Raw genomic sequence first — 23,922 nt, forward strand, 5'->3', positions numbered from 1 at the left:
ACCAAGGCAGGAGGCAGGGGGACAAGTCCGTACCAGACTCTGGACATTTTTAGTTTATTTTGCTTTACAATGCTGCCTATTTTCCTGGGTATAAAAGTTAATATATATTCAAGGTATAAATGTTTAAACATATTAAAAGATAACAGAGAAGGGAAAAGGTGACCTAGAATCCTATTACCCAGATATTAGGTTGAACTACATGCTATTGTTGTGTTTGTAAGTCAAAATGGGTGAATATCAGCAATTTCATACTGTTTTACCTAATATATTGGTATATTTCCTTCCAGACATTTTCTAAATGTTTAAAATTACCTTTGAGGGATGTTTGTTTATAAAAGTTTATGCCCAATGTGTTTTCCCATAAAACCTACTATAATGACTTCTTCATGTAGTTAAAATTTTTGTTTAAACTTATTTTTTAAATTTCTTTTTGGGTTACTGAGAATTGTACCCTCTAAACTCTCTTTAATAATTACATAATATTTTGTCATTTGGGAGTATCAAGGGCATTTCCACAGTTTCCAGCTCTTTGTCCCATGGTCCAGGGAAAGAAAGAGCCTTGTTTCTGGCACTCTCCTGGCCAGGGGCAGGCTGGGATCAGCTCCCAGCAGAGCTGGGAGTGGGGAGCTCTGGTGACAGGCGCCTGGCCGGAAGGCAGCTGGCCCTCGTCTCTCCTCAGGACATGTGCTGGGTGCAGACAGAGGATGAGGAGTGGAAAAGTTTGCCCCTGAGGGACTGGGCAGAGTGTAGAAAAGGGCATGCTCACTGCCAGGGACCAAAATAGGGTCCTGGAGGGGAGTCAGACTCCAGTAAGAGCCTTCTCTTTTCCAGAATGGACTATGTTAAAGGCCCAGGTATTCGGCCAGGGACCCATCTCCAGTCTTTTTTTATTCAATGGTAACTGAGTTGAAGAAACCGAATTCTTCTCAAAGACTTTGTTTGCCTTAGGCATCTCCCATGATTGGCTTCAGGGTCAACAAACCCTTCTTGGAGCCCATTGTGCAAGATAGAGATGGTCACTCTTTACTGTGTCTCCCATAGGGTCTTCCGTTCAACTGGTTTCCTATGGAAATAGGAGGATAAGAGGAAGGGAGAAAAAGAGAGCAGTGAGAGAGGTGGTTAGGGACTCTTAGGTGTTGACACTAGTGATCAACTAGGAAAGTTATGTTGCTTCTTTGAGCCTCAGCCTTCTCATCTATGAAATGGGATGAATAGTACTTATCACGTAGGGTTATTAATCAATATAGGGAATTATACTGAAATTACCTAAAACAGTTCTTGGTACATGGTAGTCATCCTGTCACTTCTTTGTTTTATTTATTTTTGCTATGGATTCTAACTATGTTGCTCAGGCTGATTCTGAACCCCTGGGCTCAAGCAATCCTCCTGCCTAAACCTCTGGGGTAGCTGGAAATATAGGCCCATCCTTTGATATTGACATTTGATATTGACATCTTCACCCCTCCTTTTAAACTCTGAGTGATGGAAAGAAGTGTCTATCAATAGTGTTAATGAAAATAATTAGTGTTTACTGAATATTTACAATTCACATGCATTCATTCATTTATTCAATGAGTATTTAGTGAGGATCTGCTATTTGCCAGGTGCCTTTCTAAGCACCAGAAATACAGCAGTGAAGGAAGTCAAGCTCCTGACCTCAGGGAGTAAGCAAACAGTAGATGGACAATAAACAAATAAACAGATAATAAATGCACAAGTATCAAGTGGAGATATGTACTATGAAGAAAAATGTAACAGGGCACGGGAAGGGACAGTAACAGGGATGGGGAAGGGGCTGGCGGGCAGTGGGTACTGTTTCTGTAGGACACATGCATCAGCATTGTTTGAGCATTAAACTCCCAAAGGATGGCACTTAATGAGTCAGTTTTGGGATACGACGTGGATGCCTCCAAGCGTCAGGAAGGGGGCAGTTCTCTTCTTTAGCAGAGTGGATGTGAGAGCTGGGAAGTGGGGTGGAAGCAGAGGCCCAGGGCAGGCCTGCGGCTGCCCCGCTGTGTTCTCTGTGCCCCACCTTCCTTGGCGATGGAGAGGGCAGGTGAGTGTTTCTCCAACTCAAGGCACAGGCAGGGCCTACCCACTCAATCTCTTTGGAACTGAGCTGTCAGGCGAATCCATTCAGTTCTAAGACATCGGTTTGGTGTGTGTATGGCCTTTCATGAATGTGGCGGAGTTCGAGGAACCAGAAGGCGGCAGAGGTGGCCACCAGAGCCCCTTCTCGATTATGATGAAAGTAGGTTTAGGGGAAAGCAGAGGCCTGGGGAGTGTGGAGTGCCAGGTGTCCCTACCAAGAAGGACCAGCGGGGCAGGGAAGTTCTAGTCTAAAACTTCTGCTTTGTCGAAGGAAGAATTTGTAGCCTCTGGACAGTGCTCTTGAAGCCGGGCACAGGGCTTGGGATCATGCTTACTCCAAGAGAACAAATTTTGCATGTATAGCAGGGGGAGCTGGGACATGGTCATGTTGTAATCTGTGCTGTGTGCGTGCATGTGCATGTGTGTGCATAGGCACAAACTAAAAGAGCAAGGGACATATGGCCTCTCTGGTCATATTTTTTTCTTGGTGATCTCTACCCTGCCATGGAGCCCATGGGGTTTATATTACTTGAAGAGATCGGCACAGTCCAGGAAGGTGAAGTTTCCTGGGGACTTCCTCAGTGAGACTGGCTTCTCTTATGGATAGGGAATATGGAATCTAGGAAGACCCTACAGTCCCAGGTGTCTGTGATGGAAGGCCTTGGAGATCATCTGACAACATTCCCCCAAGGCCAGGGCCTTTGTTTTGTTCAATATTCTAATTCCAGAGCCCACAGTAGTGCCTGGCATGTGGAACATACTCCATCAATATTTGTTGGATGAATGAATGACTCTAGTCCAAACCACACTCAATTTATAAAGCCAATCAGTGTTAGAAGTGGGTTAACAAAGTTAGCACTGAAAATCCAAATTTCTTTATCTTTTTTTTTGGTGTCCCCTCTCCCTGATCCTCAAAATCCTAGCCTTCCCCAGTCAGACTTTCAGAGTAAAGGAGATCAGATATAAAGCTTTTCAGTTTGTATCTGACATGTACTCTGTGATAAACTGATGCAAACCTCTCCTCCTTCTTGCCTTTGGCACTTTGCTCAAGTTTCTCTTCAGGACAATGTCACATTCCAAGGTTATTTTTTCCACCACTTTAAACCTCTCTGTAGCCACAAACATCTATTTACTATTCAATTGTATGTTAGTAGGGACAGAAAGGAATGGGATTAAAAGATGGCCAATAGTCGTGTTTTTAAGAGATTCACCTTTCCAAGTGTATTAAGATCAGTGGGTCCCTGGGAGTAGGATTCCCGTGGAGGGCACGATGTGTTGGGATCTCAGGACACAAGGGCTAATTTGACAAGGACCCCACCTCTGAACCTCTGCCATCTCCCTCCCCCACAGTGGCAAATGAAATGCTGCAAGTGCGACTCCAGGCAGCCTCACAACTACAACAGTCACCGGGTGGAGAATGTGGTTTCATCCTCAGGACCCACACGCTGGTGGCAGTCCCAGAACGGTAAGGATCTGCCACCTCTAGCAGCCCACAGACCGGGCCTCCATGGAGGTGGTCAGGAGTCCTTTGGGTTTCTCGGCATTTCTTATAGTGGCAGGGCATGGGAGGTTGACAAGCAGAACGTTCTAACTCTATATTTGGGATCTACTGGATGTTGGAGGTGAAAAGCCTTTTGGAGGTTAAGGAAAGGGTCTGAGGAGAGAGAACTGCCTTTATTTCACTCTATGTAGTCTCAATAGGTGGTGCATAGAAAGAATTGAGCTTCAGGAACAGATCTGTGTGGACAGACGAGTTGAAACCCACTAAGCCGTGAGAAGCATCAGGTGATGGTGGGGAGGAAATTTGGCCAAGATCAGGCAGGATCTTGAACAGATCGCGTAAGTACAGATGTGCTGCTAGTCTCCTCTCCCAGAGGTAGACCGAGAATCAAGGTTGGAGTGTTTTGAACTTCCTAGGGCTAGTCTAGTTCAGGATCTTATGCAGGCCTGGAAGGTGGGAAGTCTCTGACCTAATGCTTCTACCATTCGTCCTTTCAGATGTGAGCCCTGTCTCTCTGCAGCTGGACTTGGACAGGAGATTGCAGCTTCATGGCATCACAATGGATTTTAAGGTCTGCTTTCTGGAGGTGGTGATGGATAAGAGCGGGGTCCTGGGCCATGTGGGCTTAGGCCATGGAGGAACAGTGTTCTTCTCTTCCCAGCCTGGGAGTGATAGCACCATATGCTGGGCGGCCCTCTCCCCAGGCCTGGAAGCATCCACCATGAGCTTATATCATGGTGGTAATAGAGGCTTGGCTCCTGGAAGGAGTTGTACCGCTAGGCTCCATAATGAGATTGTATATTCTCTTCTTCTCTGTATCCCCTCTCCTTAACCCATCAGATTAACTCACTCTGCCCGAGTACTGATTCTGCTGTGCCTGATTGCTTATTATCTACTTGTATATTCTGGTATACTCTGTTTAATAACTTTGCAGATGAGGTTAAATTTAGCCATTAGCCAAGAACTCACCTATCTATATGAAAGATGTCTCTTTGGGGCAGCTCTCTTGATGGACCTTCTCCTCCTCCAGTGCTCTGACTTCTCAAAGTATTTTCAGACTCTTGTACTAATTTCTGAGATAATCCTTTTGGAAGGGATATTTCTTTCCTTCCTCTCTGCCTCCTCCCTTCTCCTCTCTTCCCCTCCCCTCCTCCCCCCTCCTTCCCTCTTTTCTTTCTTTCTTTCTTTCTTTCTTTCTTTCTTTCTTTCTTTCTTTCTTTCTTTCTTTCTTTCTTTCTTTCTTTCTCTCTCTCTCTCTCTCTCTCTCTCTCTCTCTCTCTCTCTCTTTCTTTCTTTCTTTCTTTCTTTCTTTCTTTCTTTCTTTCTTTCCTTTACACTGGGGATTGAACATAGGTGTGCTTTACCACTGAGCTACATCCCCAACCCTTTGAAAAAAAAATTTTTTTTGATAAGGGTCTCACTAAGTTGCTTAGGGACCTCACTAAGTTGCTGAGGCTGGCCTCAAATTTGCAATCCTCCTGCCTCAACCTCCCTTGTCACTGGGATTATAGGCATGTGCCACCATGCCTGGTGGGAATATATTCATGAATTCATGACAGGTCATTTTTTTTCTTTCCGCAGAAGCTTTGATTTTATTGTTTCTGCAGATAATGTTAAATATGAAAGGATCAAGTTTGGTTAATAAGTAGATGACCAGGAAAAGCAATATGTTTTTCAAGAGTTAAAATGTGCTTGGAGTAAAAGTAATAGGACCTAATTTCTTACATGACTGAGAAAGTTGGCTCTAAGGGCCATGACTTACGTAAAGGTCAAGAGTATTTTGAGAAAGGACAGCATCGTTTGAATGGATGCCCAGTCTCTAAAGGTGACAGTTTTGAAGGGCAACAGTCACTTGGATGGACACTGTTAAATGGTCTCATTGCTTTATTATGCTTCACCATCCACTTATTTGTCAGTTCTTGTCACACACACATTGAATACTGATTGCATGTTGGGTTTGGTGTCAGATGTTAGGCACAGAAAAACAAGTAAAGCTAAATCAACACTCTTTAAAACTGCTTTTTCAATACGCAGGGAAGACAAAGACCCAGTAGTGAGAGTGTAAGGGGTGTTGATGTTGGTAAGAAGAGGGGTTGGTGAGCACAGGAGGGGGCATCTAGCTAGGTCTGCCTTGGTGTGGGTGGGGGAATGCCTCCAGGGGAAGATGAAACTTCGCAGACCACTAATAACCAGGTCAAAGGCAACATTCATTCCAGGGAAGAAGGGCAAGCGCAAGGCCATGCGGTGAGACAGGAAAGTTTATCACTGGGGAGGGCCCAGTGAGCCTGCTGGGTCAGGAGGCTCAAATGCATTTATGGAGTTGAGAAGGTGGTAGAGTGGGAGTGGGAGTTTACAGATGTAAACGTGTAGGGGCAGCAGACTAAAGATTCATTCCTCCAGCAAATGTATACGAAGCACCTACTGTGTGCTCCATGCTGGGGTTAAAGCTGTGAATGAGATGGACCAGTTGGCCTACAATCCAGTGTGCTGTTTCTGAACCAAGGGTGATTTGGCCCACCACGTTTCCCAAGGGGATAGGTGTCGATTTCTGGAGACATCTTGGTTGAGCCGACGGTGGGTATGGTTTGGACATCTGGTGGGTAGAGGTCAGGGATGTTGCTGACCATCCTGTAATGCACACAGCAGCCCCTAGAACTGAGGGTTATCCAACTCAAAATATTAACCGTGCCAAGGTTGAGAAATCCTAATCTAGTGAGAGAATAAAAAGCAGGAAACTGAAATTTCATTGGAAATTGTGGTGAACTTTCTGAAGGAGGCGAGATGCTGGGATAGGAAATAATGGTGGGGTGGGGCGTGGTGGGCAGGGTGTGGGCAGAAGAATGCACGTTAGATGGGTATAAAAAGATCTCTTTGAGGAAGTGACGTTTAAGCTGAGAACAGAAAGTGAGAGGGATCCCTTGGGAGAGGACCATTTCAAGCAGAAGGAGGACAGGAGGACAGGCAGCAAGGTGTTGAGGGAGTGCGGTTGGTGTGGAGATGGAAGTGTCTGAGATGAGGGGAGGAGGCAGTCAGGCCCTGTGAGCCCAGGGACTCTCCTCTCACAGTCCGGGGTTCAGATTTTTAAAAGAGTGGGTTGGAGGATTTTTAGCTAAGGAGTGACGCAGTCCATGTTTATGTTTTAAAAGGGACAGCTCTTTTTGTATGGGGCAGGCGTGATGGAGTTCAGAGGTAGGAGTGAATGGATGAAGGGGTGTAAGAGGGCACCTGTGGGGGAGGTAGAGTGGAGTGGTGGCAGTGGGTGGTAGGAGGTGGCACTGGAGTCAGAGAGGTGGGCCTGATTTAGGTTCTGTTTTGGAGCTTGGATTTTTGAACCTGCAGTGCAAGAAGTGGCACGAGCTGGGAAGTCACCTGGAAATGGATGTAATGGCCAAGGAAAGGGGCAGGGATATATGCGTGTCTTGATGTCATGCGTGGAGCTTGCATCGTATCTTTAGGCCAATGCAGATTGATAGTAGAGTGTCCTGATCAAAAGAACTGTACAGGAAGAGCTCTCTGGTGAAGTGCGGAGAGAGGTTTGGAGGGCCGGGACAGAGGATGGACATGATTCATGATTCCAGGCTGTGATAATTCAGCTCAGCATGACCATAGCCTGGACTGTGGCCTTAGATGACCACATGACGGGGGTGGGAGGGGGTAAGGGCAGAACCCAGGTTTACTAGGTATAAAAGTGGTTGTTGTGGGAAATGCAGGAGTGGGAGGATTTTTGTGCATGGAAGCCTGGTGGGGGGAGGAGGCTGACTGAGCTAGGGGTCACACCGTCACACCTTCTGGAATACAGATTTTGTTTCTGTTACTTTCCACAGTTTCCCTGGGTACAAACTCCTGTGGCCTATGGTTTGCCAGGAAGATTGACTGCAGGGTTGCCCCTGAGCCCACTTGTACCTACTGGGCCCCTTTCTAAGAAATCACCCTCATTGGAGGAACCTGTTTCTGAGATTGTGTCCCCATGGGGACACCCCCAGAGCCTCCCTTTCCTTTTGTCACTCTTTTTTTTTATTTTTTATTTTTTTTATTTTTATTTTTTATTATTGTAAACAAATGGGATACATGTTGTTTCTCTGTTTGTACATGAAGTCAAGGCATACCATTTGTGTAATCATACATTTACATAGGGTAATGTTGTTTGATTCATACTGTTATTATTTTTTCCCTTACCCCCACCCCTCCCACCCCTCTTTTCCCTCTATACAGTCTTTCCTTCCTCCATTCTTACCACCCTCCTTATCCCTAACCCTAAACCTAACCCTAACCCTAACGCTAACCCCTCCCACCCCCCATTATATGTCTTCATCCGCTTATCAGTGAGATCATTTGTCCTTTAGTTTTGTGAGATTGGCTTATCTCACTTAGCATGATATTCTCCAGTTTCATCCATTTGCCTGCAAATGCCATAATTTTATCATTCTTCATGGCAGAGTAATATTCCATTGTATATATATGCCACGGTTTCTTTATCCATTTATCAACTGAAGGGCATCTAGGTTGGTTCCACAATCTGGCTATGGTGAATTGAGCAGCAATGAACATTGATGTGGTTGTATCTCTGTGGCTGATTTTAAGTCCTTTGGGTATAGGCCAAGGAGTGGGATAGCTGGGTCAAGTGGTGGTTCCATTCCAAGCTTTCTGAGGAATCTCCATACTGCTTTCCAGAGTGGCTGCACTAATTTGCAGCCCCACCAGCAATGTATGAGTGTACCTTTCTCCCCATATCCTCGCCAACACCTGTTGTTGCTTGTATTCTTGATAATCGCCATTCTAATTGGGGTGAGATGGAATCTTAGGGTAGTTTTGATTGGCATTTCTCTTATTACTAGAGATGTCACTTAGGGTTCTCCTGTTTGTTTCTTTTCAGGGCCCCTTGCCAGCCGGCATGCTGATCGAGCGCTCCTCAGACTTTGGCAAGACCTGGAAGGTGTACCAGTATCTGGCTGCAGACTGCACCTCTGCCTTCCCCCGAGTCCACCAGGGCCAGCCCCAGAGTTGGCAGGATGCCCGGTGCCAGCCCCTGCCCCAGAGACCTAATGGACGCCTAAATGGGGGGAAGGTAGGTAGAGGGAATTCTGAAAAAATAAGCACAGACGTACCTGTGTTCCTCAGTTCACAAAATCACAAGGAGTCGTGAGAAGAAGCAGGAGCACCCTTGGCCGGCTCCCCTTGCAATCCGTCCTGACTTCCCCTATAATGATACCCTGCAAGCATTTGTTGGGATGTTTCAGAAGCATCTTGAGGCTACTGCATTACCCAGCCCTGCCCTCTTCCATAGCCTCCTCCCAGGCTACTCAGTAGCACACCCTTATACAGAGAGGAGAAAATAACAAAAATTTGTTAGGATTTAACACAAAAATGAAATTTTTTTGGTTGAATTCATCCATTTAGTCAGTCCTAGTCCTTCAAGAGGAATTCAGGTATAAAGAGCCCCAGGTCACCTGAATTTAAACTCTCAACTGGGAATGAGAACCTGCTTCTGGAAACACCCAGAGTTGCTTCTCCCCAAATCCTCCTAATGTGGGTCAAACTCCTTCATAACTGGATTCCCCACCCCCTGGTGGAGTAAGCTGGTTTCCTTTCTTCTGTCCCCGGCTGGGATGAAGTGACCCCCAAGAGCTGCTCTCAGGTGAGTGTTCTCATGCTGAGCGGTCCCTGCCTACAGGTTGCATAGCTGCGTCTTTGGGGTGGGACAGCTCCTCCCTCATTACATCTGAATCCGAATCTATGGTCACCATGCTCTCCAGACCCCAGAGGCAGGACTTTTTCCTGATTTATGGAACGTTGGCTCAAAAACTTCCTGAGATATGCAAGGAAGTCACATCCAGTGAGTGGTTTTGATTATAAATAAAAAACCCATTGAAATCAGGGTTGTCTGGAGTGCCACGGTTACTACATTCAGTCTCGGGACTTCATTCATCCTAGGACATTGGAAAATTAGTGTCTCTTGAACCCTCGTTGTGTAGAATTTTGACCCAAGAAAATCAGGAAATTCTTGAGATACCTTTAGTTTTAGCTGGAGAGAAGTTACATGCATGCGTGCACACACACACACACACACACACACAACACATACACACACACACATACACACACTCACACACACATACACACACTCACACACACAACACACACACAACACACACACACAACACACACACACACACAATACACAACACATACACACACACACTCACACACACACACACCACACACACACACACACACACCACACATACACACACTCACACACAACACACACACACACACACAACACACACACACACAACACACACACACAACACACACACACACACACACACACACACACACACTCACTTAGGGCCTAGTAGTTACCTTGCTCATCTAGGGCAGGTGGCAGGCCTCATGAGGTCTCCTCTCTCATGTTCCAGAAAAGAAGAACCTCTGAGTTCAAGGAGGGTGGAGTGCGGACTGGAAAGGAAGGCTTCTGAGCTGGGGCACACTCTTATGCTTTGGTTCTTCCCTTTCTCTCCTCTGTATAGGTTCAACTTAACCTTATGGATTTAGCATCTGGGATTCCAGCAACTCAAAGTCAAAAAATTCAAGGTCAGTTTGGCTGCTCTTCCTGCCCGTGGGACTGTGAGTGGGGAATGAAACCAGTTGGAACCAAGGTCATGGAAATTTCCTGTTCTCTCCTATTTTTCTGACATGGCTGGAATTTAGACCTGCCCTGCTTGCCCCGCAGGGATATTGTGTGTAGGATGCTGTGGGAGCTGGGGCTGGGGAGGATGGTCCCTGGTACAGCATGAGGGCAGGACAGAGGGGTGGAGAGACTTTTCCTTATCTCTCGTGGTCTAGGACACTTATTTGCCTCTAACTTCCTTTCTTGGTTTTTCCTTTCCCCACCCCTCCTTTCTTGCTGCTTGCTGCCCCTCTCAGAGTTGGGGGACATCACAAACTTGAGAGTGAACTTCACCAGGCTGGCCCCAGTGCCCCAGAGGGGCTACCTTCCCCCCAGCGCCTATTTTGCAGTGTCCCAGCTGCGTCTGCAGGGGAGCTGCTTCTGTCATGGCCATGCCGACCACTGTGCACCCAAGTCTGGAGCCTCTGCAGGCCCCTCCTCTGCTGTGCAGGTGACAACTCAGGGTGGGGAAAGGGTAGCACCAGGCAGAGCAAGGGTGTTCCTGGGTCTCCTGTGACACAGGGAGGGCACACAATTTAAGACGTGTTTAATATTTTAGCAATAATGAAAATGAATCTAAGTGACCATCATTTCTGAAATCAGAATTTTGTGGTACTTCTTCAGGCCTGCTTTATAGCTTGAGATGGTTTTAATTTTCAATTACTTGTGAGTAAATGTCTGTCTGTACAGGAGGAGCTTATGGGAAAAACTTCTCATCCGGCCTACATGCTGCCATTATGATGCATAAATTGCCACTTGCAACTTATCTAAAAATGTAAATATGAAAATATTATAAATTTTTTTTTTATTGGGAGCTTAGAAAAAACTTGCATGGACCTCCACCATCACCTATTTTACTATTGGATTTAAAGATCCAGGTGGTTGCAACCTCCTGCCAGGATACAGGCTTATCCAGTGGTGAGAAACAGGGCAGGTGATTGACATGAAGTCTACCCCAGACCAGCAAAGGCGGTCCCGCAGGGCTGACACCTTTTCTGAGGTGTCAGTTCTCCGTCAACACATGGGAGTATGGTGTTTGTCCTGGTGGTACAGGGACATGAAGAAATGTACAAATCAGCCTGGGGAAGAGGTGCAGGTGGTCTGGCATCAGTTGGCTTTGTTCTTTTCACTCTTGGATCAACTGCAGCCCCAAACTGCAGAGGAGTCCAGGGGAAGGCCGCTCAGGGAACAGATAGGTGATCCACGGGGGCCCATAAGACAATTGAAAAGGAACTCAAAGGGGATGAGGAGATGGCTGGCGTGTGAGGAATAGCATTGTGGGATATAGAGGAGGCACTGGGCCACCCAGCCCCGGTGCTTCCCAAATCTGGCAGCACAGTGAGTGGAATTACTGCTTTAAAAGGCACAGATGCCCAGGCCTGTCCCCTGAGATTCGGGTTGAACTGTGTCCGGGCATCAGTGTTTCCCCAGGTGATTGTGAAGGGCAGCCAGGGTTGGAATTTATGGAACTTGAGGGACCAGGGAGGTTTTATGAAGGAGGTACCATTCTTGCTGGAGTTACTGGGTTGGGTTTTGCTGGGGAATAACAGAAGAAGAGAATTCCAGATGGAAGGGGAAACATCAGCAATGGCCAAAAGATGGGGGGAAAGAGGGTACAGGGAGTGACTGAGAGCTGAGCTTGCTGGATTGTTGGCAGGGAGCAGGGGATGAGAATGGAGCAAATGTGGTACAGGTCCTCCAATGCCACGCTGAGGATGTTGGGTTTAATTTGGAAGGCAATTAACACATAACAGCTATTCTATTTTTATACCTTAATGAGCCTAGTAACGATCCATCGTAAGAGTCCCATTAGCCAAACAACTTAGTCATGAATAGCTGGAATATAAATATTCAGAGAGCCCCCCAGCTTCTAGAATCACAGTTTACCCAAAGGGTGTCTGAGCACCTTCCAGGTGCAGCCTTGGACTGAGCATCCTGGGGTGTCCGAGTGAAAGGAATGAGCTTGTAAAATCCTTGCAAGGAGCAGTGCTGGAAAATTCACATGTGTTCTCACACACAGAACAGCAGCAGGAAGGACACTCTGTCACAGGAGCGGGGCGAGGGCTAGTGCATTCAGGAAGAGCATCTGCAGGGCTGAGCCTGGGCCAGTCCTGAGTGGTGGGCAGGAGGGTCACACAGGGGAGGGCAGCTCCATCCCTGGGGCTTTCCTTTGTTAATTAGTCTTGATGACCCACGGTCCCCTGTCCCAGGTCCATGATGTCTGCGTCTGCCAGCACAACACTGCTGGCCCCAACTGTGAACGCTGTGCACCCTTCTATAACAACCGGCCCTGGAGACCCGCGGAGAGCCAGGACCCCCACGAATGTCAGAGTAAGAACCTGGGATCACCCCAGTCCCCTGCAGCAACTGGGTTGGGTGCTGACCCTTCTGCGACTCACTGACCTTGCCTGGAACAGAGGAAGAATCTGTTTTTTATTACTGACATCTAAACCAAATTGTGGCCTTGCCATTTAAGCTGTCCTGGCTCTGTGGGGGTGGAGAGAGGATTGGGTGGGATCTTCTACTGCCTCTGCCTTGTTTTCAGCCAGCCCTGGAGGGGCCAGGGCTTGGTCTCTGCTGATGACACATGGCTCTCACAGTGTCCCCAGAGTCTCCTTTCTCTGGCCCCTCCAGTTGCTTTACCCTGAGTCAAACATATCTGGTTCCTGACCGTCCGTTTTCCTATATCAAATGGTCGCTTGGAGTCAGAATCTTTGCTCACATAGCCCTGGGGGGCAGTGACCCTGCAGGAGATTCATGGTGGCCATGGAGAGGGCTGAGGATAGACCATTCAAAGGGCTCTCTCTTTGCTCCAACATGGCCACTGTTCTCGACTTCGCCCCTGCCCACCCACGCTTGGGAATCAGGAGGCCTGAGTCCTCATTGTACTCAGATTTCTTCCTTGGTATATTACACAAGGCTCCTTGGCCTTGGTCTCCCCATTTCCCTGCCCTGGCAGTCTGGTGGAGTTGCTGGAGATGCTAACGAACTGCCTTGGCCTGTGCTTGGGGGATGGCGATGTTGCTGGTTGGTTATCAGCCTCGGGATCCCCTTTTCAGGATGTGATTGCAATGGGCATTCGGAGACATGTCACTTCGACCCAGCTGTATTTGCTGCCAGCCAAGGGGCTCAGGGAGGTGTTTGTGACAATTGCCGGGACCACACTGAGGGCAAGAACTGTGAGCGGTGTCAACTGCACTATTTCCGGAACCGGCGACCGGGTGCTCCTATTCAGGAGACCTGTATCCGTGAGTAGGGGCTCCAGGGACCCAGGGTATCATCCATCCTACTTTCTCTGGTTATAACAGGACACATGTCCCTGGGCATACAAAGGCCATTGGGGAGCATGAAGACTTGGTTGGATCATGACTTGTGGCGGTTGTTTTAACTTAGCTGTGCACTATTAAGCAAGTCATTTAACCTCTATGAACCATCAATCAATGAGTCGATCAGCCCATAGAAGAGAAAATATAAATGCAAGCTATAGCTCCTGCTGTCTGGTAATATAAAGCATACACCCAAAAGAGGGATGAAAGCTCTTTGCCCATGCTATTGCCTTTACCATGTTGCAATGTGGTCTGATACTTGTTTTTCTATTTCCCCAACACCGGTAACTCTTCCCAGGCAGAGATCATGTCTTATATCCTCTGGTCCTAACACAATGACTAGCAAATAATTGATGCTCAAGGAATGCTTATTGAATGAACGCATGGATGTAGGGGATGGAACATTCAGAGGCAGCTAACATGCCCACAAGGACACAGACTGCACATAGGAGAGAGCAAACTAGACGGAGGCAGGCAGGCAGAGGCAGTTTTAATCAGCAAAGACTTCGGCACTGAAAGAGTGTTTTGTTTTGAAAGGCATGACAGAGGCCAAGGAATCTGGTAGGGGAAAGCTGGGTCACTTCCTGTTGATAGTATTTGTTTATGGAAAGACTGAGACACCCTTGAGTTTGACTCTTGTGTCCAGCATTCACTTGCAATGTGATCTTTAGTAAGTTCTTCAGCATCTCAGAGCCTCAGCTTCCTCATCTGTACAATGAGGATGAGAATCTGCACCTTTCAGGGTTATCACGAGCATTACATGAGACATCATGGGACAGTGCCTGGCTCAGTGCTTGGTACATAGTAGTTCTTTGGTAAAAAATGAAAACAAAAGTACTGGTATAGTGTTTAACATCTCCAAGTGTCTTCTACCTACTCATATTTACTCATTTATTACTCATAAGAAGCTATGATGGCTGTATTATTTTCCCATTGTACAGATGAAGAAACTGAGGTGCAGAGGGGTACAGTACCTGATTGAGGTTATAAGATAGAAAGCTAGTGTTGGAAGAAGGACTTGAACCAGGCAGTGTGGCTCTAGAATCTTCTCTGAGCTCTTGAAATTTCTTTGTTTTCATTGTTGCGGCTGCTTTTGTCTCTCAGCTTGCGAGTGTGATCCGGATGGGGCAGTGCCAGGGGCTCCCTGTGACCCAGTAACCGGGCAATGTGTTTGCAAAGAACATGTGCAGGGAGAGCGCTGTGACCTTTGCAAGCCAGGCTTCACGGGACTCACATACACCAACCCACAGGGCTGCCACCGTGAGTAGGGGGCCTGGCCCAGTGTGGTGTGGGGTGGGCGTCACGGGCCCCCAGTTCAAGTCTTGCACTGCCATCTTCAGAGGAAATCCCATTCAAGGGCAGATAGTGGGGATGTGCCAGGAGGTCAGATTTCCTGTCTTTCCCAGCACCAGGTGCCGTGCTACTTGCCGCCAGCAGGTGGCAGCACAGGCTCGGGCTGGAAGCTGGGACTGAGTCAGCCAGAGCAAGGGTGGGCCTGCAGGCCGCCAAGCTGCCAGGTGGCTGGGAAGGCACAGTGGCTGTGAGTCAGCCATGTTATCCACAGGGGACGGCCCTTCCCAGTGCTTTTTCCTGGCTGGCCTCCTCTCTGGATGCGTGTCTTCTGGGGCTGAAAATTTTTCGTGGTGTTAGCCTGAGCTCTGCTCGCCCTCCTGCAGGTTGTGACTGCAACATCCTGGGGTCCCGGCGCGACATGCCCTGTGACGAGGAGAGTGGGCGCTGCCTGTGTCTGCCCAACGTGGTGGGTCCCAAATGTGACCAGTGCGCTCCTTATCACTGGAAGTTGGCCAGCGGCCGGGGCTGCGAGCCATGTGCCTGTGACCCGCACAACTCCCTCAGCCCCCAGTGCAACCAGGTACACGGTGGGATGGCCCCAGGGGCTCCTCGGCAGGAGAGGGGAGACTGCCCACCAGCATCTCTGTCTTACCTTCATGCTGCCGGAGTGGGCGGTTTGAAAGTCAGGCTGGGATGCTTCTGTCCCCAGTCCTCTTGGGGGAGGCCACCAGATGTCCCTCCCTCTGTGACTGTCAGTCTTGGGCAATGTCATATTTACTACATCTTCTGCAGAGCAACTCTGGGCTTTGACTTTTGGGCTTGTCTCTGGGTGGGAGTCTCTGTATTTTGGGGGCTGGTGGGGGAGCACATCACCTCTGCAGATAACTGGTGGGCCCAGGGCTCTGTCTGTGAGCCTGGTGCCTGATAGCAGGGCAAGGCAGATCCTGTAAGGTAGCCTGACAGTTCTCCCCCCTCCCAGTTCACAGGGCAGTGCCCATGTAGGGAAGGGTTTAGTGACCTGCAGTGCAGTGCCGCTGCAGCCATCCGCCAGTGTCCAGACCGAACCCATGGAGACGTGGCCACGGGATGCCGAGGTGGGCGCTAGCTGCGTGGTGGGACAAGCATGTGGTAGGGTCACATAGTCTGCGATGTGGTTGGATATCCTGCATTGATAGGCAGCCCCATGAATGGCCACACTCCTGCCCCTGCTTGTCCTTCCTGCCCTTGAGTGAGGCTAACCAGAGACCACCCCACGTCCCCACCTCCGGAGGGTTGTCTTGCTCCCACTTCCCCGAGAACGGACATTTTCAGGCAGGGAGCAGGGAGGGGGGCTGTTTCTTCTCTCTGCATGGGTGGAGAAAGCAAGCCCTGAGGCGGGCGGGTGTCATTCCCAGAGTCTGGTTGGCAGTAGTGACAAGAGCACAGGACTGGAGTGTCCAGGCCCAGTGCTGGCCTCCGCTCTGCCTTCCCCAGTGACCAAGGGAGCCACTCCCCTCTACACTCGGTTTCCTCATCTGGGGGAGGAGGCCCGTTAGCCTCCCGTGCCTGAGCTGCCTCATCTGTAAAAGTGGGAAATAAGAGTGGCAAACCCAGCCTGTTTCTGTCCTAAGGAACAGTGCCTGGTCCCTGGGGGCTTCTGGGCGAGTCTTGCCTTTGTTCTAGCGGCTGTAGACGGCTACTCCAAGTCACAGAGGCAGTCCCTCAGGTCAGACCTCCTCTCTAGGGCTCTCCCCACCAAATGCCTTCATCTCCCTGACCCCGACTGGTCTCTGACTGCCTTTTCTCCTGGCCCTAGCCTGTGACTGTGACTTCCGAGGAACAGAGAGTCTGGGCTGTGACAAGGTCTCGGGCCGCTGTCTCTGCCGTCCCGGTTTGACTGGGCGCCGTTGTGACCAGTGCCAGCGAGGTTACTGTGACCGCTACCCAGTGTGCGTGGCCTGCCACCCTTGCTTCCAGAACTACGACTCGGACCTCAAGGAACAGGCTCGGCGCCTCCACAGTCTCCGCAATGCCACCGCTGGCCTGCGGTCAGGGCCAGGCCTGGAGGACCGCGGCCTGGCCTCCCGGGTGCGGGATGCCAAGGCCAAGATTGAACAGATCCAAAGAATTTTTGGCAGTGCCTTGGTCACAGAGCAGGATGTGGCCCAGGTGGCCAATGCCATCTTCTCCATCAGGTATTCCTTTCCCTGTGCAGCACTTGGAAGAATTATGCCACATAGGTTCACATAAGGGACACACAGGCCCTTCCTTACCTTTGTGTGGCCCTTTATAGTTTACAGAACATTTTCACATGCTCCCACTCTCCACCGTTACAGTCCTGTGAGGGTGGAGTGGTGGCTAATATTACTTCTGTTTTATGGTAAGGAGACAGGCATCGATAAGTGATGCCACAGCCATGTGACCAGTGATGGGCAGGGCTGGACTTGGAGCACAGGCCAGGACCCCAAGCCCAGCGCTCTTTCAAGTGCTTGGTGCTGACTGTAGGAGATAGTCAGCTCTGGATTAGTCACCCTGGTAGAGGGCATCCTAGAGGCAGGGGTGCTAAAATTAGATCCTAACTTGCTTTTGGAATGGAATCCATCCCACCCACACCCCACTCCTAACAGCAGAGGTGACTTTCTCAGTGAGATTTGGTTCTGGAAGATTCTATAATCAGTTTGCATTTCCTGAGCACCAGTGAACTGGTGGTACGCAGAGATGTGTACCACCAGATGTGTGATTGGCAGCAGGGAAAAGGCAGACCAAGAGGACCGAAGCCTCTTTTACTCATGGAATTGCTAAGCTTCTTCAGGGGCCTCAGGAGAGGAGCTGGAGCAAATGTGGGGAATCATTGTTTCACTCACTCTGCGGAAATTCAAAAGCCCCTGGTGTGAGCCAGGCATTGCATAAGGCGTGAGGGATATTAGAGTTAACGTGCACGGTCTTCGCCCCCAGAGGCTCACATGCAGCTGGTTGGTGTGCCAACACTGAACAGCAACCGAGACTCCCCTGAAACGTGGCTGTGGCAGGCTTCGCAGGGGAGCTGCTGTCTGACCTAAGTTTCTGAACTGCATAGTGTGTCCACAGGGCTTCAGAAGGCTGCAAAGGCCGGCATGGAGGGTGGACCTGTGTTCTGTGACTGAGCAAAGCTGGAGGTGGAGCACGTGGTGCTGTGGGAGGGAGTCGAGCTTGGTGGACAGACAGAGGGCATGGAGAGAGAGGACCCTGGGAGCCCTGTGGCTGAGCCTGGGGATGCAGCCTGAGCCCCTTCCATGGGCCTGTACAGCCAGCAGGCGGTTGGTCTGCAGCTCAGTGGGGTGATGTGTGCCCTAGAGGAACAGTTTGGGAGCCACTGCTGAAGTCTGCCAGTAGAGAGGCTAGGAGCAGGGGACAGGGCAGTGCTCCTTCTGGAAGCTAGGGGCAGGGAGAGAACTGTGGGAGGTGGAAGAGGATGAACAATACTAAGGCCAGAGGAATGGAGGAAGGCGAGCGTTTAATGAGCCCATCTGCAGAGGGATGGAGCAAGGCTGTGTCCTGCCCCAGCTGGCTCCCGCTCTGCCCAGCAGAGTCCTCTTCAGCCCGTGGATTCCCTCTCTGTTGCCTTTGCCGAGGGCACGTCCCCTGTAAAGGCTGTTTCTCCTGACTCTGTGGCAGTTTCTCCAAGGGGAGGCTGATTCTGGGGAGGCAACCCCCTCCTCCATCTCGGCCAGTACTCTTCTCCCATTCCAGGCGGACTCTTCAGGACCTGCAGTTGGATCTTCCCCTGCAGGAGGAGGTGTTGTCCCTCCCAGGAGACTTGGACAGTCTGGACAGAAGCTTCAATCACCTCCTTGTTATGTATCAGAATAAGAAGCAACAGTTTGAAAAACTAAGCAGTGTTGATCTTTCAGGTGAGAAGAGAGGGAGCCAGACGACCCACCCCTCCATCTGCCCCTCCCCGTCTCTTCTGGCCTCCAGAGCCAGGGACAGCTCTCTCCTCTCCCCTCTTCCCACAGGAGCCTTCCGGATGCTGGCCGCAGCCTATGAGCGGTCATCGCAAGCCGCTCGGCAGGTCTCCGACAGCTCCCGCTTGCTGCACCAGCTCAGGGAGGACCGCAGACAGGCAGAGGGACTGGACAGGCTGGTGGGAGGAGGAGAAGGTGCTGGTGACCCCCAGCTGGCAGCCCTGCAGCTGGAGATGGCATCCTTGCCTGACCTGACAGCCACCATCGACAAGGTGACTCAGGGAAGGGGAGTCCCCCTTTGTGGACCCTCCACCCTCGCTTGTCACATGGGGACTGCTGCCACACCCCCACATTTCCCATTGGGGCAAACCTGCCCCTGTGAGAACCGGCTCACCTATCCTGACCCTTATGCCCCTCACTGTGTGCTCAGGCATTGCCAAGGAAACAAGTTTCCAGTGCCTGGTTGTCATGGGGATGTCTGACTGTTAGTTTCCTGGTGTGGGGGGTGGTTGTTGAGGAGCCTCTTTGACACCCCATCTCTCCACAGCTCTGTGGCGGCTCCAGGCAGACAGCCTGCACCCCGGGAGCGTGTCCTGGTGAACTCTGTCCCCAGGATAATGGCACAACCTGTGGCTCCCACTGCAGGGGTGCCCGCCCCAAGGCTGGAGGGGCCTTCCGGATGGCGGGGCAGGTGGCTGAGCAGCTCCGGGGTTTCAACCACCAGCTCCAGCAGACCAGGCAGATGGTAGGTGAAGCAGCGGGGAGGTGGGCACAGGTAGGAAGGGATAGAGAGGAAGGAGCTCTGTGGGCAATTCAGAACAAACTTCCTGTTTTCTTTTACTTTATTTATTTATTTATTTTGCTACCGGGGATTGACCCCAGGGACACCTAACCACTGAGCCACATCCCCAATTCTATTTTGTCTTTTATTTAGAGACAGGGTCTCATTGAGTTGCTTAGTGCCCCGCCATTGCTGAGGCTGGCTTTGAACTTGATATCCTCCTGCCTCAGCCTCCTGAGCTGCTAGGATTACAGGCATGCACCACCACGCCACCATTTAGAGACATGCTCTCACTAAGTTGCTTTAGGGCCAGAATTCCCATTTTGAAATCAAACACTAAAGCCCAGAAACATTAGGTGATTTGTTAAGGTTTTACAGCAAATGTGACATAGAGTTTGAAATCAATGTTTTTGATTTTTTTTTTAAACCCAACATCCACATCACATCTTCTGAGGCCAAACTTGGTTGGTTGTAGATGGTTGTAGGTAGGTCCTGAGGTAAAGGATGATCCGTGGAATCCTTGGGGGCTGCTGAGAGGCTCCATGGAGCTCCGGCACCTTCTGATGCACAGTGTGTGTCAACAGATTAAGGCAGCTGAGGAAGCTGCTTTGCAGGTCCAATCAGATGCGCAGCGCCTAAAGACCCAGGTGAGCACCAGTCACTCCCAGATGGAGGAAGACATTGGACGCACACGGTTCCTCATCCAGCAGGTCCGGGACTTCCTCACGGGTGAGCTGCCTTCAGTCTCCCCTCGCTGGTGTTCAGTTCCTGCCTGTCCCTCATTCCCATGTTCACTTTAGCAGCCCCTGACCTCCTTCCCATCTCCATGGCCTCCAGCACCCTGGCTCAGGCCCCCATTACTGGTCTGGCCCATGGCCGTGACCTTCTGTTCTTCCACCTCCCTTCCTGCTCCCTGTGATCCATTCTCAACAGAACGATCTGAAACACCTTTTAAAAATATGTCAGATGGCATCCCACTCTCGCCTAAATCCTTCAATGGCTTCACCTTGTTCCTGGATAAACTCCCAGCTCCTTTCTTAGCTTACAAGGTCTGGCCCTTGTCCATCTCTTGGATGTGACCTTGTACTCCTCCTTCCTTCACTCACTGGATACCCTTTGCTCTTTGCCTGCCTGGGATGCTCTTTCCAAGGTTGCTGCCTCTGGGCCTCCAGGTCTCAGTTTCAATGTCATCTCCGCAGAGGAGCCTTCCTGACCACACTGTCCGTGGTCAGCCCCCTGGTCCCCACTCCCCACCCCTTCTCTGGGCTACTTAGGCTCTGCTTATGGAGTTCGTTTGTCTGTAAATATGTCATGTGTCTCCCCACTCGACTGCAGACTCCGAAAGGGCAGGGATGGGTGGCTCTTTTGTCTATGGCTGTGTTGCCACACCTAGCGTAAGGCCAGACACAGAAAGCACCCCTATTGGTGGAGGGAGTAAATGAATTCCATCTTCTCCCCTGCAGCCCTGGAGAGTGGGACTGGGCTGTGCCATGGAAAGACCTCTGGACAGGGCTCAGGAGACTTGTGTGACTTTGGACATGTTGCTTCTTCTCTTTGCCCCATCTTTCATTTGCACGCGGGGATGGTAGTATTTCACAACTTTATTCTGAGTATCAAATAACTGATGTAAAATGTGCTTTGAAAAATTAAAGGTGCCTCTGGAATGTGAGTTGATATTATTAGATTTCTGGTCTCTGCCAGGAAATTTGCTGGCTGGGAGCCCAGTTAATATGAGCTGAGGGTTTGGCGTAATGACAGTGGTTCTTCTTGCTACTATTGCAGTGTTTTTGCCCCAAATAGGTCATAGCTCTCTCCTGAGTGCAGATGGCAGGTCAGAGAGAGGCAGGAAGGATCCACAGGAGGTCCCATGACTTGCTTGAGGCCATAAGACACACTGGGGGGAAATGTTACTGGGGACACAGGGAGATGGTGCCCAGCAAGGAGGCCTGAAGGGACAGGCCAAGGTTTGGGGCTCAGACTCACACATAAGGGGGTCTTGCCCCTGAGTCACATCCAGTGAGGCTGAATGACCGCCCATCTAGAATTAACCGTGGCCAGGGCCCAGGCCTCAGGAGGTGGGAGTGGGCTGGAATTCCCAGACTGGCATAAACAGGCATGGAGCCATCAGGCCCTTTTTGTCCTCTGAGTTGTGATATGTCTCAGGTCAAGTCCTATGATGGAGTCAGGGAGAAGGAGCAGGGCCTGAGAGAGGCCTGCCAATTGGGAGGACCCAGGAAAATTCTCGCAGTCATCAAAGTGGGGAGTTCTAACTTCAGAGACCACTGGCAGGAGGCAGGTGCTCATGCTGTTGGGAGGGAGAGTGGCAGGTCTATGGAGGAGACCTGCTAGTTCTTTGCTAGTTCTTCAAAGGAGCTGAAAAAGTTAATAGCATTCATGAAGCCTTACTAAGTGCCAGATACTGTATGAAGGGCTTTGCATCAATTACATTATTTAGTTCTAGCTACATGAGCTAAGTACTATTATTACTTTATTTTACATATAATGAATCTAGCACAGAGAGGTTATGCAAACTGTCTAGGAACGTCCAGCTTAGAGGTGGTATGGGTAGGATTCAAGCCCAGTGTTCTCCCTCTGTTGTGCACATCTACGTTATTGCATTGTAGGACGGGCACACACACACTCACTTTTGCTTGTGCTAATGTTTCTCCTCTCTGGATTGCCTGCCTTTCCTCATCTTTCTTGACCTGGATAATCCCTGCTCATCTTCTCTGAGTTCTCTCAGGAAAGAACCCCATTCCCTAGTAAGCCTCCCTGGACCTCTAGGCCTGGTGAGGCACACCTCCAGTGACTGTCCTGGCACCTCTGCTTACCCCATTGGTCACTCAGTATTTTGCTTCCTTGTTTATGAACCTCCCTCTCCCATTTGATCTCAAGTTCCATAAAGGCAGGGACTGAGGCTAATTTGATTTGCAGCCTCCACTCCTCATGTGCTGTTGGGCAGAGCAGCAAATATTGACTAGGGCCCACTTCAAGCTTCGGAAGGCCAGGAACTGAGTGTGGGGCAGCTGTGGCCTGGGTGAAGTTTTGCAGAATACACAAAGCACCAGAGCTGGCTTGGGCTGTGTTCAGCAAGGGAGGCTTTCCTGGAAGGTGTGTGGTAAGCTTTATTTGGAGAGGACTCTGGGTTAGAAGAGAGGTTGATATCAATATGGACAAAGTTCTCATGCACCTTGCAGTAGAATGAGCCCAGTTAAGCCCAACCACTGTTATGCCTTGGGCTCCTATGTTGAGATGCTGCAGGCTGGTCCTATGGTCATGGCAGTGAATAGGAGTGGCTTCCACCTTCCAGGAATGTATTCCACCTGGTGTGAGGAGGTTGGGAAAGAGACCTGTGTAGCCAGCTGGTGAGGAAACTGCCAAGCGTGGAGCAAGGCTGGACTCAGGGCCACAGAGGAGTTCAGGCCCAGGCCAAACCTTCTGGTGGGTGGGGCCTCCTGGACACTTCTGTTCAGGTAAAATCTGTAAAAGCTAACAGGAAAATGTCATCTCTGTACTTCTGACCTCCCTCTCTGACTCGGAGTTGGTTAAAAACGCTTGCTTATTGATTGTCACATGTCACAACTTCGGAATGCGGATCATTAGTCCTATTTCAAGGAGTAGGAAATTGAACTTGAGAAGTCACATGACTTATCCCAGGTTGCTTGAATGGCAAATGGGAGGCCTAGATCTGGCAGTCATTCACTTATCCCACAAACACCAAGGACCTCCGAGTGCCAAGTACTGTGCCAGGGTCTGGGGAAGGAACTGTGGGCAAAACCCAGTCCCTGTTCTCCTGGAGCTTACCTTTCAGTGGCAGGGGGGCGTGGGGGAGAGACCAAACCACATAAATGAGTTCAGTGTTTGCCCTGTAAGTGCTGGAGAGGAAGAGGAAGAGGAGTCCCGGTGTAGTGAGGATGGAGATCCAGGATTGGCCTCTGAGAAGGTGACATTCCAGCAAAGAGTGCTAATGCTTATTTGCCTTTTAGTACTTCCCTGGGAGGGTGGATGGGAAGGAGTCTCGCTGCCAAGGAAGCAGCCTCAGTCCCTGACCGCTCCCCTCAGTTTGGGGCTGATTGCAGCAGACATTGCTCAGTACCAGCTGTCTGGCACCTCCTCCTCCCAGCCTGCAGTTTCCTGTGGCACCAGACACTTAGTTACCACAGCTGTGCTGACACGCCTCCTCCCCACAGCACAGAACACAGGACAATCATCCTACAGCATCCCCGGAAATTCCCAGAGAACTGGCACCTGAGTTTGCTTGAGAGTGGGCAGCATTTCTCTGGGGCGCCACAACAGAAGGCCCCAGAGGCATTGTCCACGGCGCTGTTGAACAGGCT

At 50.1% G+C, this 23,922-nt stretch overlaps 1 protein-coding gene across 2 annotated transcripts in view; it reads left to right on the forward strand.

Moving 5' to 3' along the window:
- Nucleotides 1-23,922, forward strand: part of Lamb3 (laminin subunit beta 3) — a 39,876-nt gene that overhangs the window by 11,187 nt on the left and 4,767 nt on the right. For both annotated transcript variants that reach the window (XM_047521124.1, XM_047521123.1), the window contains exons 4-18: nucleotides 3,442-3,556; nucleotides 4,090-4,163; nucleotides 8,466-8,657; nucleotides 10,123-10,186; nucleotides 10,520-10,713; nucleotides 12,473-12,593; nucleotides 13,322-13,510; nucleotides 14,693-14,848; nucleotides 15,265-15,461; nucleotides 15,861-15,975; nucleotides 16,677-17,055; nucleotides 18,590-18,750; nucleotides 18,856-19,076; nucleotides 19,352-19,549; nucleotides 20,170-20,314. In XM_047521124.1, coding sequence (XP_047377080.1) covers nucleotides 3,442-3,556; nucleotides 4,090-4,163; nucleotides 8,466-8,657; nucleotides 10,123-10,186; nucleotides 10,520-10,713; nucleotides 12,473-12,593; nucleotides 13,322-13,510; nucleotides 14,693-14,848; nucleotides 15,265-15,461; nucleotides 15,861-15,975; nucleotides 16,677-17,055; nucleotides 18,590-18,750; nucleotides 18,856-19,076; nucleotides 19,352-19,549; nucleotides 20,170-20,314 — 2,521 coding nt within the window. The remainder of the gene's footprint in view (nucleotides 1-3,441; nucleotides 3,557-4,089; nucleotides 4,164-8,465; nucleotides 8,658-10,122; nucleotides 10,187-10,519; nucleotides 10,714-12,472; nucleotides 12,594-13,321; nucleotides 13,511-14,692; nucleotides 14,849-15,264; nucleotides 15,462-15,860; nucleotides 15,976-16,676; nucleotides 17,056-18,589; nucleotides 18,751-18,855; nucleotides 19,077-19,351; nucleotides 19,550-20,169; nucleotides 20,315-23,922) is intronic.

Source organism: Sciurus carolinensis, chromosome 12, assembly GCF_902686445.1.
Source record: "Sciurus carolinensis chromosome 12, mSciCar1.2, whole genome shotgun sequence".
In the NCBI taxonomy this organism is placed as follows: domain Eukaryota; kingdom Metazoa; phylum Chordata; class Mammalia; order Rodentia; family Sciuridae; genus Sciurus; species Sciurus carolinensis.